At 44.0% G+C, this 16,146-nt stretch overlaps 1 protein-coding gene across 1 annotated transcript; it reads right to left on the reverse strand.

Annotated features, from left to right (window-relative positions):
• Nucleotides 1–12,936: 12,936 nt before the first annotated feature.
• rxfp3.2b (relaxin family peptide receptor 3.2b) lies at nt 12,937–14,691 on the reverse strand. The gene has a single exon (XM_049587841.1). It carries the CDS (start codon nt 14,551–14,553, stop codon nt 13,315–13,317), a length of 1,239 nt encoding a protein of 412 aa, XP_049443798.1. The 5' UTR covers nt 14,554–14,691; the 3' UTR covers nt 12,937–13,314.
• Between the last annotated feature and the right edge of the window lie 1,455 nt (nt 14,692–16,146).

Here is a 16,146-nt window from a genome sequence, read left to right on the forward strand (position 1 = left end):
GAGTAATGTCACAGTGGGCACGTTTTACCTGCCATACATGCTACTCTCTCAGTTAACCCAGTAAATTTCCACTGACCCGCTTCTCCATCACACTTGCCTGCCAGCCTTTCACCTGTCCACTCATCTCCCACTCCTTCCAGTCCACTACACCCATCTCAGTTAATGTTAATCTCTTAGTTAATGCCCTTCACCTGTGGATCGTTGCCTCCTGCCCGTATCAGGACCCCAGCTTCACATACTCTCCTTGCCAGATTGTTCTTTGTCTTGTTCTTTGTCATTCACATGCAAGACTTTCCATCATTTATTCCCGGACTGCTTCCTTGTCGCCAACCTCACCTTTCTCTGACTCTCCTGCTTCGTCTGCTCCCTGGTAAACCACTAAGCCTTCTGTCCCCAACCAAGAGCTCTGCTTCTGCCTTCCTGCTTCCTATTCACCTGTTCTTTGTGGCTGTTTGGAGAGACCATCACCCAGCTCTCCATATTGAGTTTGCTTGTTCTGCTGCCGGTGGTTACCTGTGCTGTGGATTACCTCACCACGTAGCTTCACATTCTGCCTCATTAAAGACTGTTAGAAACCATCTTTCTTGTCTGTGGTGCTGCAGCTGGGTTCTAACCACACCTATTACAAGTATGGTGGAAAATCCAATGAAGAGTCAACATAAAGGCCTCTAGTTTCGCAGACCGGGTGAGGCGGAAGCGCAGTGCATCTGCGCTTCTCCAACTGGGTGTGGCCAGGCAGGTTTTGCAAGTTTGGCACACCGTGCGAGCTGGCGCAACTACTCCTCTTTCCCACCTCCGTCCCTCCTACCTGCGCAAGTCGGAAAGAGGGAGGAGAGAAGGCGTGGAGTGGGTTTTACACAAATCACACCAATCAAATGAGCCCCTCTCCTCGCCCTTAAATGCACCGCACAAAGGCGTAATGAGAGTTTACTCAATTCGCCATGGCAGAAGAGAGCAGCAGCGTCAGATGGCCAAACTTCTCCCTGGAGGAAACTGATGTTTTGGTCTGGGAGGTCCAAACTTGCAGTGTCCGAATATACGGAACTGTGAGCAGACCTCCACGGGCTGATGATGCAAAGGTAGCCTGGGAGGAGGTCACCACAATTGTAAATCAATGTTGCGTTTCTCTCGTGCGCGCGCGCTCTCTCTTTCTCTCTCGCAATCTCACTCTGTTTCTTTTCTTTTGACTTTTCTAAGATGACAGATGTTGAATATATACTCCCTATCTGATGCTGTGGCTGTTTGTGGTTGGCTGAGAGGGATGTGAACTCATTAATTTGCAGCTGTGTTAATCAAATCAGGTTCGGTTTCCATTACGCGTGCCAAGCGTGCCAAACGGTGCCAATCCCCTTTGATCTGACATCAGATGTGACGGGACAGTCGATATAGAGATACATTTATGTGCTGATTGCAGATAGTTGCATTGAATAGTGTTTTTTTTGGCTGTTTATTGCATTGTTAACGTGCCTGATATTCTGGAAACCTGCTTGTGAGGTTTTGGTGACGTGTGCACACTGTCTGCTGGTCAGCCAAACTTCACCTATACTGGCTGCATTGACCTGGTTTCAGCTGGCGAGCTTTTAGCGCACCTTTGGCGAAGCCTTTTGGCACGAAACTGTCACTGCGCCAAGCTGGATCTGTCGACACCTCCCCCTGCTGCGCCGCCACACCCATCTCAGCACACCTCGGTTTGCCAAACTACCAAACTGAGCACGCCTCGGGTTGCGCTGCTCGAAACTAGCTCTGTGCGAGGTTTGCCACCCTGCGCTGTGCCTGGAAACTAGAGGCCAAAGTCTGGATTGGATACTCTATAAAAAACAAACTCAGTGTTTGGAGAGAGAAATAAAAAAGAAGTAAAAAAGCAAAAAAAGTAGTAGTAGAAGTAAAAAAAGAAATAGATTGATGGCAAGAACAAACGATGATCACCAGTATTGAAGCTTTTAGTCTTGGGAGAGCACTGAAAGAAGATGTTACCTCTTGCCCATATTTGCATGGGATGACTTGAAGCAAGAGCTCCTTGTTGGGGAAGATGCAGCAAGCTCACCTGCTGGCATACATCATTAATATGAGTCAACAGTATTTGAGGAATTAATGTCACAGCCTGAGGGTGGAAGCCATAAGTTTTGCACTCCAGCTTTAATATAGAAATAGAGTCTCTTATCCTTACAAGGCTGCCCCACTTTTTACAGCTTTGCTTAGCTACAGCACTATTTCAAACTAAAAGCTAACACCATTAACAGCATGCAAACATGTTCACAATAACAATGCTAACATATTGATATTTATCAGGTATAATATTCCATTAGCCATGCTGCTAGCTTGGAATATTGTGTGGAATCTAATTATCTTTCTTTAGCATAATCACCATCTGGTCAATATTCTGCACTAATACTAAAAAGATGACAAAGTGACAGGGTGACAAAAATTAACATTCATGTTTCACACCTGACAACCGTACCTCCATGCATATGAGGTTGATCTGCGCTCAGTCCACCTGCCTTCTCAGCTTAGCCTGCTGTGTGTGATAATAATGACTCCAGATATGGATGACAGCATCTGTCCCGTTCTGGCTTGGCATGTCTAAAGCTTTCTTTGTCTTGACCTGGGATTCATTACATGGCAAGGGACAACAGATAAAGCTTGAAACACTGGCTGGTATTTTAGCTAATCTATGTTCCTTGAGGCTGGGCGAGATCATCATCAGCAGGGAAAGGTCAGCAAGACTGCAGCAACCAGTGAGACTGAGTTCATTCCCGGAGCTGTTGCAGGTAACCCGAAAAGACTTTTGTGTTAATTAAGCGCAGGTCACTCAAATATTGCAAAGAAACAGGTCTGATCAGCATCAATTAAAAAGCTACGCTCATTTTTATCTCTGTGGCAACCTTGATCTGTCTGTCGGCCCACCACATTGGTCAACGTTAAGTAAACTAACACATGGATTGCTAAGAAGTTTTGTACAGACATTTATGATCCCAAGCGGATGAAACCAATTGACTTCCCTGACTTTTCCTTTAGCGTCAACAGCAGGTCAGAGTTTTCATTTATTTTGGCCTGCCTGAACTAACACTATGCTCTATTAGGTCAAATACATCTTTCCAAAAAATGGTTTCTGATATAAAGTAGTTATTATCACGCTAATGTAGATTCTAGTTTTCATTTTGTTCACTTTGCTTGTAGTTAGTTGATGCTATTAAAAGGGGTATGATGCCATGATTGACAGCTGTGATTGACTCGCAGTGGGGTCCGGTGGGTGTGTGCGCAGGACCTCAATACCCTGGCTCCACCCAACAATCACTACTGTGCAGACACCATGGATGTATAAAGAGAAGAGGGTACAGTGTTGGAGGTGGGGCCCTGTTCATCCCTATGAAAACTGCTCAGTGGGGCATAATGCTGAAAATGTTTGATTTCCCAGGTATAAAATTACCTGTATCTTCTGCATCTGCTAACTTCCAGTTTAGTGCTCCGCTAACTTGAACAGTGATGAAATTACTTAATTGTGCAGCTTCTAGACTTTCAAATGTTATCAAACCACATTAATCAAATCCCGATAGTGAATTCAATCAGTGGTTAGGTGACTCAAAAAAACGTCATCAGCGACGTCTCTTTTACAATGTAAGTCTATGGGAAAAAGTCTTTTTGGGCTCAGAGGCTTCACGTGAAAGACCCTCAAGTTGTAATTTCAAGGTTTAGCCATTATGTCAAATTGGCTTTGAAGCCTGGCGCTGTTTATGGGGGCTTGGCAGCCGCTGGCTGCAAATTACATAACCAGTGCAAGATGCTTGATGATATTTTGGCTTCATTTTTGTACAGTGGGAGGAAGCGAGAATGCATCGTCCATTTTTATATACATTCCACGCATGCTAACATGCAAAACTAAGGTAACAGTCAGTTCACAGATTACACCTGGTTAACATCAATGTGTTGGCATATCTGCTAGAATGGCTGCAGATCTCTTATTATACTTCCAACATATTGTACCACATTAACCAGAATTATAACTATAATATTACTTTCATTAATGTTGTTGTAAGCTACTGTCATTACCATCTGTCTTGCATCTCTCTCTGTCTCTGTCTCTGTCTCTCTCTCTCTGTCTCACTGTGTCATATGGATTACTGTTAATTTATTATGTTGATCTGTTCTGTACGACATCTATTGCACGTCTGTCCGTCCTGGAAGAGGGATCCCTCCTCAGTTGCTCTTCCTGAGGTTTCTACCATTTTATTCCCCTGTTAAAGGGGGTTTTTCCTTATCTGCTGTGAGGGTCCTAAGGACAGAAGGATGTCGTATGCTGTAAAGCCCTGTGAGGCAAATTGTGATTTGTGATATTGGGCTTTATAAATAAAATTGATTGATTGATTGATTGATTGATTAATTATTGAATGCATGCAAACATCTTTTTAGCTCACAAAATCCCCTCTGTGCTGAGCACGAGAGTTTCAGCTGTAGAGTGTGCAACCAGTGAGCAACATTCCTAGGGAGCTGATTTTATGGCACTCGGCATGCCAACACAACACCAGCATAGCTAGTGCTAATAACACTTCAGACGATGCAGCTACTGGTACTGATAAAGCCAGTTCAAGTATATTTGACTGATATTGGACTTTATTAACAAATCAGTACAGATACCAACCAGGTCTGAAAAAACAAATCACAACGCTACACCGGCGGCAAGGCATTTTAAATGACACATAGAGTCGAAGCATACGTGAATGATAATCACAATTAAATCAGAAGACATTAACTTGAACTAGTTCATATTTTTTGACTTTGAAGTTACTTGTGATCTATGAATGTGAGGTGTTTCATTTTAATCTGTGTGAACTCAATGTTCAGTCAGGTCTTGGGAAGTGAGAAAGAACACAAAACTGTATATAACCTCTGACTTACCTGGGGGGCAGAATATGATCTGATTTCAGGATGCTCACTGAAGAACACCATGAGGCAACCTCTTTTTATAATCTGCAGGGATTTCAGGTTTATAGAAGAGTTGACTTGTTTCCCCTGAAGGCCAATAGAAGAAATCAGGAGTCTTGAATTTTATCTCTCTGTGGCGCCTGCAGCATATGGGCATCATGCAGGACGCAAAGCTGACCAGACATCTGAGAGTGAGACAAGTGACGAGACAAGAGAAGATTTTACTGAGAAGTATCAGCGGGATTAATGAATGTATCATTAAATCATTAAATTAAAGTGTCCTGTCGCTTAGATTGCAGCCAGGCAAAGCATACACTGGGCAAAGAACCCATGCGGTAGCTGTACCCACTTATCCTTGAGATCAGGGGTGCTGGAGCGAATCCCATCTGACATCAGTGAAGCAGGAAGCTGGGATGGGAGCAAAAGAGGGAGGGAGAGTCAGGTCAGCCTCTGATTAACTCTGTGTTCGTGCTCAGCACTCATGAAGCCTCCTAATAGTCAGAGAGATAAGCACATTCTGTTGCTTTGGGAGAGTAAATTGAATTCCATGATGGACTTTTGAAGATACGGGTGTGACTGTGCAACTGGATATGACCAGAAAAAAAGGGGCCACTCACAGATGCGTTGATTGAAAATCTTCAAACTCTTCCCTTAAACCTACGAAAAATATCTTGGGAATGAAACCAGCTCCAACTGACAGTGAGGTGCTGCTTTGAATGATTAATTAGTTAAGACCGAAGTAAATTGTGGCCTGGAGAGTTTGCGAAAAAAGACGAAAATGTGTTTTTATATTTCAGGAATAAGATTCTCATTTAAAGGAACAGTTCATCCCCAAATCAAAAATACACTGCACAAAAAACCCTAACCCAAAAATTTAAAGTCACAGGCCGACCCAACTAATTTTATAACAGCAACTCATAACATGACTCAGTAGTGTCTATGGCCCCCACATGTCTGTATGCACTCCCGACAACATCTGGGCATGCTCCTGATTAGCTGGTGGATGGTGTCCTGGGGGATCTCCTCCAAGACCTGGATCAGGGCATCACTGAGCTCCTGGACAGTCTGTGGTGGTGCTTGGTGGTGTCACATGCACCAATACGTCCCATAGGTGCCCAGTCTGATTTAGGTCAGGGGAACGAGAGGACCAGTCAATGGCATCAATGCCTTCATCATCCAGGGACTGCCTACACACTCTGGCCATATGAAGCTAGGCATTTTCCTGCACCAGGAGGGACCCAGGGCCCACTGCACCAGCGTAACATCTGACAATCGCTCTGAGGATTTCATCCTGGAACCTAACAGCAGTCAGGGTACCGTTGGCTATGACATGGAGATCTGTGTGACCTTCCAAGGATATGCCTCCCTAGACCATCGCTGACCCACCACCAAACCGGTCATGCTGGATGATGTTAAAGGGACATTGTGTAACATTTTCAGTTGTTTACTGACAAAAATTGATGTCTGCATTCATAAATATGTCATCACTGGTGTACTATTACCTCCACCAATAATCTGACTTATTCTCGTAAAAGGAGAATTTCGGATTTGCTTGTACATTGTGCGGGTAAGTCATCTGTGGGGTTCCATAATGTTTCACCATCTTGAGAATACATCCGCCAGCAAGGGACATACAGCACCGCCTTCGGCGTTTTCGTTGAGAGCCAGGCTAGCGCTGCATGACTGAGGAGCTGAAGGAGAGGAGCAAGAGGCGCTTCTCTACTACCCCAGCAAATTTGAAACAAAGTCCCACTCTTTGAACATAATGCAGGATCATGCATATGCAGCATCATGGGAGACGGAATCCTCGTTGCCAAGAAAGCACAAATGAGAATAGAAAAGGCAACGTGACCGGTGAATTAAAAAAATGAGGGTCCACATCAGGGTAGCCTTTTCCAGGTGGAGAGAGCTGCTGAGGGAGAATGGTAATGCAATCGCCGGTCACATTGCCTTTTTGACTCCCTTTTGCGCCTTCTTGGCGACGAGGATTCCATCTCCCGTGAAGCTGCATAATACATGATCCTGCATTATGCTCAAAGAGTGGGACTTTGTTATGCTGCAGTAGTGCCGGGGTAGTAGCGGCGCTGGCTGGCGCAGTGTTGCGAGGAGAGGGATGAGGTGTGTGAGGTTGAGCCACTTGTCAGTTGTCAAAGGACAAGACGTGATTGGTTTGTTTCAATTTACATCCGCCCCAACAGTCCTACGTTGTAAACACAGCAAGCATGGTGAGGAGGGGGTTTGTCAACTTGCATCCCGTGTGTCTGTGTAGGAGCCTGAATGAATACTCCATGAAGTATCGGATGACATGGTTTCATCAACGTTATCATAGCTTTTTGGTACACAGCGACTACCGTTGTTGCAATACCCGTTTGAAACAGTGAGGCGCTAGAGTGCGCTATCCGTTTGAATGCAATATATGATTTCAGTGTTAGACGGGAGAAATTCCTACACACTGTGGCTTTAAAGGCAGCATATCGTTCACCACAGCATCTCCAGACTCTTTCATGCCTGTCACATGTGCTCAGTGTGAATCTGCTCTCATCTGTGAAGAGAATGGGGTGCAAATTAAAGACCTGCCAATTCTAGTGTTCTCTGGTGATTGCAAATTGAGCTGCACGGTGCTGGGCTGTGAGCACAGGTCCCACTAGAGGACGTGGGGCCCTCATGCCACCCTCATGGAGTCTGTTTCTGACAGTTTGGTCAGAAACATGCACACCACTAGCCTGCTGGAGGTCATTTTTTAGGGCTCTGGCAGTGCTCCTCCTGTTCCTCCTCACACAAAGGAGCAGATACTGGTCCTGCTGCTGGGATGATGCCCTTCTGCAGCCCTGTTCAGCTCTCCTCATGTAACAGCTGGTCTCTTGGTATGTCTTCCATGCTCTTGAGACTATGCTGGGAGACGCAGCAAACCTTCTTGGGATTGCATGTATGGATGTGCCGTCCTGGAGGAGCTGGACTACCTGTGTTTCCTGTTTGGGCTGCAGGTACCACCTCATGCTACCAGTAGTGACAAGGACACTAGCAGAACACAAAGCTAGAGAAGAATCAGTCAGAAAGCATAAGGAGAGAGCAACTGTCAGTGGACACCATATGTAAAACCATTACTTTTGGGGGTATTGTCTTGCTTTTGCCTCTCCATTGCACCTGTTGTCACTTTAATTTGCACCAAAGCAGAAACTGAAAATGGTTCACAATCACTTGTGCTTCTTGAATGGACAGATTGCTATCCCTGAAGTTTAACAGACTTGGTGTTATACTGTGATGATTAAGTGTTCCCTTAATTTTTCTGAGCAGTGTACATATTTTTCCTCTTACTTGTAGTATTATTTATCAGTCTAGATTGTTTTGGTGTGAGTTGCCAAGTGTTGAAGATATCAGCCGTAGAGATGTCTGCCTTCTCTTCAACATAATGGCACTCAGCTTGAAAAAAAGGCGGCAGTTTGCACTTCAGCGGCAAATGAGTTCAGCTCTTACTCTCTGTGACAACTGCCGCCGCCCCCCCTGCCACGAAAGGTGCCTCTGTGCATTGGTATCCGAGGTCAGTGACAAAGCAGCGGTATTTGATGAGTTGGGAATGAGAACAGGTAGTACATGCACACCTCCTTCTGTGCGGTGATATTGTTGTTGGGTGTAATTCAGTAGAGAGAAGATAGTTCTTATATGACACTGCTCACAACAAGGTCTTTGGATTACCTTGAGTAACTCAGTCATGGGTGCCTGAAAGACACAATGCTGTTTTCAAATGTATTTTTTTTGGTGCTTTGTGCACCACAATATCAGTGCCATCTTAGTTCCATTTTATTTGACAGAAGGCAAACATCTCTACGGCGGATATCTCCAACACTTGGCAGCTCACACCAAATCAGTCTAGACTGATAAATAGCACTACAGGGAGGAGGAAAAATATGTATTTTTTTATTTGGGTGTGAGCTGTCCCTTTAAGAGAGCTGTCAGAGATAAATGCCTATAAACTGGGGATTAAAATGCAAGAAGACTATAACTTTAAACAAACAGATGAGGGAAGTTGATAGAAATAATTATGAGACAAGGTGGCATGAAGAAAAAGGAAACGATTAAAGTAACAAGCAAAATAAAAGAAAACAAAGTGTGTTTGTGCAAACACTGACAGTGATTTATAGGGGTGTTGTTACACTTGTTTTCAGGCATTTTAACAAACAGCCTCAACGCACGCTCCTTTACTAATGAGCTCCCAACATCTCCTGCATATATGAAACCCCTAGCTCTCACATCTTTCACATCAAATCTGAATAATTTTATGTTTTGTTTTTATTCTATTCAAGGTTTCTTTTGTAGCTCCTCTTAATGCCATTCTGTCTAATGTAAAGCACTTTGAATTGCCTCATTGATGAAAGGTGCCACACAAATAAACTTGCTTTGCCTTTCATGAGCCGCCCAGTTTGCTGCTTGTATAGATAATCGATTTAGCCGTATGTGGTCTCTTTCGCCTCAGGAGCTTTTGATGGGGAAACTACGTGACATTAACACGCTATGTGTCTCACCTGCATCTAAATAACCACATCCATGTCTGAAAAAGTCAACCCTGGTCTGTGCCTGTGTACCGCTAATGAGGGACAATTAAGTATTCTAGAGATGCGAGTGTCGCGAGGCTATCATTAGGCCTCAGTGAAAGGTCAGCGCCAAGGGTGTCGCGCAACCTTCTACTATGACTTCCTGTCCCAGGGGAAACTTGGATGAGCATTGATCAAACAGGCTGACATGAACACCAGTTAAGTGCATGTTGATAAGTCTATTATCTTACTGTTAAAACTCAATGAAGTCCTGATATAGCAGTGAGCGTCTGTGTCTGAGTTCTAATGAGAAACTTTGTCTTGAGAAATGTAACCCTTTTAGATGTACTGTGAACTTAGATGTGGGTGTGTTCTGAGAGAGGGCAAGGAAAACACTCAGTTCTTGCATGGCGTAATATAAAAGATAAACCTGACAGTCGTGTAATAAAGCAAGAGCTCAAAGTCTTTCTGCTGCCTCCGCTTTCCTGTGAGTCAGCCAGCCTCTTTCCCCTTCTATTGTCAGACGGTTTGGAAGTATTTACTCCCAGGTGTTGACTTTAGCAAACGTCTATTTACTTTAAATGGAAAGCTGTGGTTTGCCCTCTTATAATTCATGTAGCATGTCCATCAATCTAAATCTGTTCTCTTGTGTTCATTTATATGCACTACATGCCGGAAAGGTTTATCAAAGAAAGACAAATCCAGGGAAGTTGTATTCTGTGGGCAAACTGAGCTGCTGAGGGCAGAGAGTGCTGTGAGGAAATTATATTTTTGTACGTAGCTACACACACATACACACACAAAGAGGACAGGCAAATATAGGTCAGCTGTAATTAAAGAAAGAAGCCAACTTTGTATTCTTGTTTCTGTCTAGGGCTGCTGTCAGGGGATAGTCGAGCTGTTAAGGATAGCACATAAATGTTAAATAGTTTTTTCTCTACATGGCACTCAAACACTTCATTATCATTTTATGAGTTCAGCATGCTGAGTTTTCATTGCAGGCCGTTTGGCTGTTGGCCAGAGGGCTTGCCGGTTGCTGTTGTGGGAATAAGACAAACCTTCTGCGGATTGCCCAGCAGGGTTTACAGGATGCACACACATTGAAGCTACAAATCTCAGCTGTGCAGGGATGGGTGATTACAAAAGCGTTCCTCCACAGCTGAGACTGAAAACAATGGACCAAGTGCATAAAGATAAGCCAGCAGTTGATACCTGTGGTTTTTCATGGAGAATCAGCAATGATGGGAGGCATATATATTTTAAAATCTGCTCATGCCTGACTCTGCTGGATTTATACACCTCACTCTTTACACAAGCAGGGTTTGAGGAGAATATGAATGCAACAGTTATTTTCTACTTATTAGAATAAAGGAGTGTTATTTTAGACTCCACGTTCTGCATAATAAAGGCTTCTTAAAATCTTCTCTTACTGACTGTCCTAACTTCACACAAATCACTGCTTCTGTCACTTGCTGCAAATAATTCTGTCCCCAGCATGGTCAGATTAACCCACTAGGGGGCCCTGGGGCAAAAATGAGCTGTGGGTTCCTGTTGACCGACCCCCTCCCCCTCATGTGCATGTGCCAGGTTACTTTCAAGTGCAGCACAGCACAGCAGACTACCCATGGCAGATTAATTATATTTTCCCTGGAGCCCCAGAAACCAACCAGCACTTCTTAGCTGGATTACTGTCTCACTCGAAGTTTGCTGTATTTCAGTTAGTTTATGGTAATTTTCTGAGTATGCACCATATACACACCATTTAAACTGAAATAATGAAGGCTGAAATATACCTTTTGACACAGGTCACCATGCAAGACTGAGCATTAGGTCCAGTGCCCTAAATGCTTTTATTATTTTATACTTTACCCACACAAACAAGCAATTAATCAAATGAACAAACAATGACCCTGGGGCTTTTGTGGGGCAACAGTTGTGTGGAGCCATGGGACATTTATAACCAAATAAATATGACCTTGAAGTATTTATGTTTAAATATTTAGAGCAATATTTGACTCATTTCACCCCAGCTCGTCAGAGATGATTAAGAAAAGCTATTCCCTCCATCTGACAGCGGTTCTTATGAACAGCATTTTTCTCAGCACCCTTGTTCATTGATTATTTGCGCGGTGCAGAGCCGATGTTGTTAGTGATTGAAGAGGCGCTGCGCAAACACAGAATGAGAAAATTAAATCTCATTAATTAAACAACAGAGCAGAGGAGTGAGTCTCTGTCTATCATTCGATGCCCTTCTGCGGGTGTGGGATTGGTTTACAGTCACATTAGTCCCACTTTATCTTTCAAACTCTCAGCGGCTAGGCTGCCTAAATTCATCTCCCCAGTGTATGTGCCCTGAATTTCAACTTGCCCATTTATTTGAAATAGTTCAAGCTGAGGCTTTTAATTTAATCTTTACTTCACTGAAATATTCCATTATAACATCAATTCAAAAACAAATGTCTCCTGTAAAATTTCATGATTACACTCACAGTCATGACAGGATACAGAGAGGCATTACATTCACAGAGATCACATTATCACGGCAGTTTCTCAGTTATGTGCTCTTTCAACATTCATAACCTTGTAATTTAACAGAAAAGGAAAGGCTGGTGTTGACATCAATGGACTGTCCATGGAAAAAATGTTTCATTTGTAGAATTGACCTGTTTTAAATGTGCTGAGAAGATACACAAATTTGCAGATTTAGTGTAAATTTTAAAGTATTCATTTTGTTGTTCGCATCTACAGCTGTGAGAAATTGCACAGAGATACATTTTGCATGTGTGTGCGTGGTCAGTGGGAGCAAGAGGGAGAGAAACAGTGAGAGTAAATATTTCTTTTTGTGTCCATAGTTGCACAGGAGTATACAACTCATTTGAAACACCTCAACTCTTGATCCTCAGCTTTCCTCAAGGACTTCATTTGTCTCACCGTTGCAATGAACCCTTTGATGTATACGTCATATTGTCTTACCTTGAAAAATGACAGGAAATTAATTTAAGTGCTTGTACTGAACCTTGTATTATTTCTTTGCCTTTTATTGTTTCATTATAGGCATCAACCTTTTCCCCAAGACAACACAGCACATGCTATTCTTTGCTTCTAAATAAATTAAACAGCTGCTGTACAGTGTTTGACCTTGTCATTTACTCAGTTTTCAACAGATATACACCACCAATTTCAATAACTTTGATTTTTTGCTGTGTTTTAGATACTACTGTTTACTATTAGCCTACTTTTTAAATAATTTGGTTTCATTTTTTCCAGTTTGTTTTTACTGAATGAAACAATGTACACAATTGCACCATATAACAAACACAAATACACCAACTGGCCAACGCACTGGGAAACCTCCTCATCACTCATATTCTTTTCACGTTTCTTTGTGGGTGTTTTTATTTTTAAAAAAAACCCCGAAAAACCACTCGGTGGTTAATCCCTCTCATGATGCCAAAGCTGTGGCAAATGTTAATTGAGGCTCATCTCAGACAGGTGTCTGAGTGCTGCAGCTATTCAAATCTTAATAATGAGTGACATCTACACACATGGCAAATTACCCGAGAGCAGCACAGGTATCGCCTGTCAGAGGCTGAGTGAGAGAAACAGAGACATACTGCATGGCGAGATAGAGAGAGTCATTGTATAACAAGTAGAAATGTGTGCGGAGTGAATCTTGGAGCACGCAGTGAAAGTGGGGCACATCCCACTGGGTAGTCCATTATGATTTTGTTGTTTTCAAAACCCCAAAAAGACATGTTGACAGGTTTGAGAAGGATGCACCGTCATGGTAAACAACTCCAGATCAATGGTACTACTCTTTGTGAGTTAGTCATTCACTCCTTCAACTCCTCCGTCACAGTAAGCCTCAGACATCCATTTGGACGAGCACCAGAACCGGCGGTGCTTCAGCCACTTTGGCCTTACGACGCAGCAGATGAGTCAGGCTCCTGAAGGAGGGCGTGGCGTGCAGGAGAAGCTCCTTGAGACCTGCCCGAAACTCCCGGCGAACTAGGCAGTAGAGCACGGGGTTGAGGCAGCTGTTGGTGTGTGCCAGACACACAGTCAAGGGGAAGGCGTAGGCCTGTGCATTATAGAAGGCCTTGCTGAAGGGCACAAGGTCAAACTTTATGAGCACTCCCCACAGTGTCAGCGCCTGGTTGGGAAGCCAGCACAGAAAGAAGGACAGAACCACGATGACAATGGATTTGGTCACTTTGGAGCGACGTCTCTGCCGGCCCTGCTCCACCTCTGGGCCCCCTGCGCCTGCGATGCGTCGGCTGAGGATGATGCGCATGAGCAGCAGGTAGCAGACGGTGATTATGATGAGAGGAATGAGGAAGCCCAGGAGGACCTTTTGCAGTTGGTAGAGACCCAAAAGAAGCTGTGGATCCCAGGTGCCTGAGTCTGGGAAGCGCACCAGGCAGAGCTCCTCATCCGACACCTGGACGCTGGTGGAGTAGATGGCATGAGGCAGAGTGGCCAGCAGAGACACAGCCCAGATGCCCAAGCTCGTCCACTTGGCTCTCGTGGCTGCTGCCCGCCGGCTGTGCATCTTCAGAGCAGTGCAGATAGAGTAATAACGTGCCATGCTCATAGCTGTGAGGAAGTATACACTGGCGTACATGTTCATGGTGGTGACGGAGCTGATGATTTTGCACATCACGCGGCCAAATGGCCAGCGGAAGTCCAGGGCCGTGTCCACTGCCCAGAAAGGTAAAGTCAGAACAAACTGGAGGTCTGTGATGGCCAGTCCCATCACAAAGCAGTTGATGGATGACTGCTTCTGCCTGTAACGTGAGTGCAGCAGATACAGAGCCAGTGAGTTTCCCACTAGCCCAAGTGCACAGACTATGGAGTAGACACAAGCTATCATCACACGCACCACCAAACTGGAGCTGTCTCCTTGGATTTCCATGATAGATTCCTTGGTGAGGAGCTGCAGCCAGCAGTGCAGCGACAGATTGCTGGTGGAACCTCCGCTACAGTTTCCAGTGATGTCTTCCTGTAGTATCTGCTGCTCACATGGCTCTGGAGCCAGTGTTTGAACTCCAGTCTCATTCAGCTGCATGGCTTGACTCTCTTGCTCACATATCATCTCAGACATCAGAGTTGGACAGTTATGTGTTACAGAAGAGAGACAGAAAAGTTTGTGATGATGGCATTATGAGCATCCCTGTTGTATCTGTGTCAGGTTATGTCCTACTGCGCTAAAGATACTATCCTCTGCCACGATTATCCTCTCCTTCTCTCTCCACGACTACTCACAGCTCTGCGCGCCACGTCCGTTTATAGGTTCCACGTGAACGCGCACAGCTCAGTCGCGCGACTGACGCTCATCTCCTCAGCAGCCACATTATTGGACCAGAGCAAATTCATACTCGTGATGGATGCAGCCACATCAAAGCTTCCCAGCACGTCCGTCAGGTGTGAATGTGAATGTGTTTTGACATGACACCGGGACCTTCTGGATAATCGTGTTTGTGCTGTGCCGCTTTTTTTTTTTTTTTAAAGGGAGCTTTGGAGACGTGGAAATAATAGTGCGCGTAAAATATGCAAAGATGTGGAGAGGACGGCTGCATGCGCTGAATTCCGACTGTACATTAACAACACGGGCAGTCCTGTGCTTGATGTTTACACAATGCGCATTTGAAGATGAGAGAGATCAAGGACATAACATGAAAACAAAATGTACCATCCTGGAGGCGTTTGCAGAGGAGCATTCTCTCTGATATGCGCTCTGACTCCTATAGATTTCTGTAGGATGAAGCTATCTCGCGCAATTGTTGTATAATTTAGGCCTGTGTGCTTTTCACAAAGCTCTGGCTGCTGCAACTTTGTAAAACAGAAAAGAAACGAGGTCCTCCAGAAGCGTCTCTGCCGATCGTGTAAATGAACCTCTGTGCTCAAAGAAACTCACTGAAAATAAAGTTTCCAATACGTCTACAAGGCCTGCTAATAATGGTGATATTGCACCTTTGAAACGATCCTTAACATGTTCAGATATTTACTTTATTAACTTTGCAATATTTAAGCTGTTAAGGATTAACTTTCTCGAAAACCGACTTTATTTATGAATTACTTTGATTATAAATATAAAAGTAAGATCAAATCTCTCTGCTCCAAATCAAAAGGTTATTTTAAGCATTCAGAAGACTGAAGAGTTTTTGCAGATACTCTCAGCACAAATGAAATGAAGTAGATAGCTATAAATGTAAACAGAAGGAAGTTAATTATAATCAAGGTGAAAATGTAGAATACCCCCAACATACTGATTATGAAATGTTTTCTGGCTCAAATTTATTGAATGAATTTAATTACTATTAATATATTACTATTTTATATTTTTTGGGCGGCATGGTGGTGCAGTGGTTAGCATTGTTGCCTCACAGCAAGAGGGTTCCTGATTTGAACCCTGGGGCGGGGGAGTTCTTCTGTGCCGAATTTGCACGTTCTTCCCGTGTTTTCTCCAGGTACTCCAGCTTCCTCCCACAAAGACATGCAGGTTAATTGATGACTCTAACTTGACCATAGGTGTGTATGTGAGTGTGAATGGTTGTCTGTCTCTATGTGTCAGCGCTGTGATAGTCTGGCGACTTGTCCAGGGTGTACCCCGCCTCTTAACCAATGTCAGGTGGTTGGATTTAGGTAACAAAAGCACGTGATTAGGTCTAGGAAAAAGAGTTTGGCTGTATAATCT

This window comes from Epinephelus fuscoguttatus, linkage group LG10, assembly GCF_011397635.1.
Source record: "Epinephelus fuscoguttatus linkage group LG10, E.fuscoguttatus.final_Chr_v1".
Classification (NCBI taxonomy): Eukaryota; Metazoa; Chordata; class Actinopteri; order Perciformes; family Serranidae; genus Epinephelus; species Epinephelus fuscoguttatus.

Bases quoted from the DNA above. Each gene is read 5' to 3' on its own strand.
- rxfp3.2b (XM_049587841.1), bottom strand. From the start codon at position 14,553: ATGTCTGAGATGATATGTGAGCAAGAGAGTCAAGCCATGCAGCTGAAT.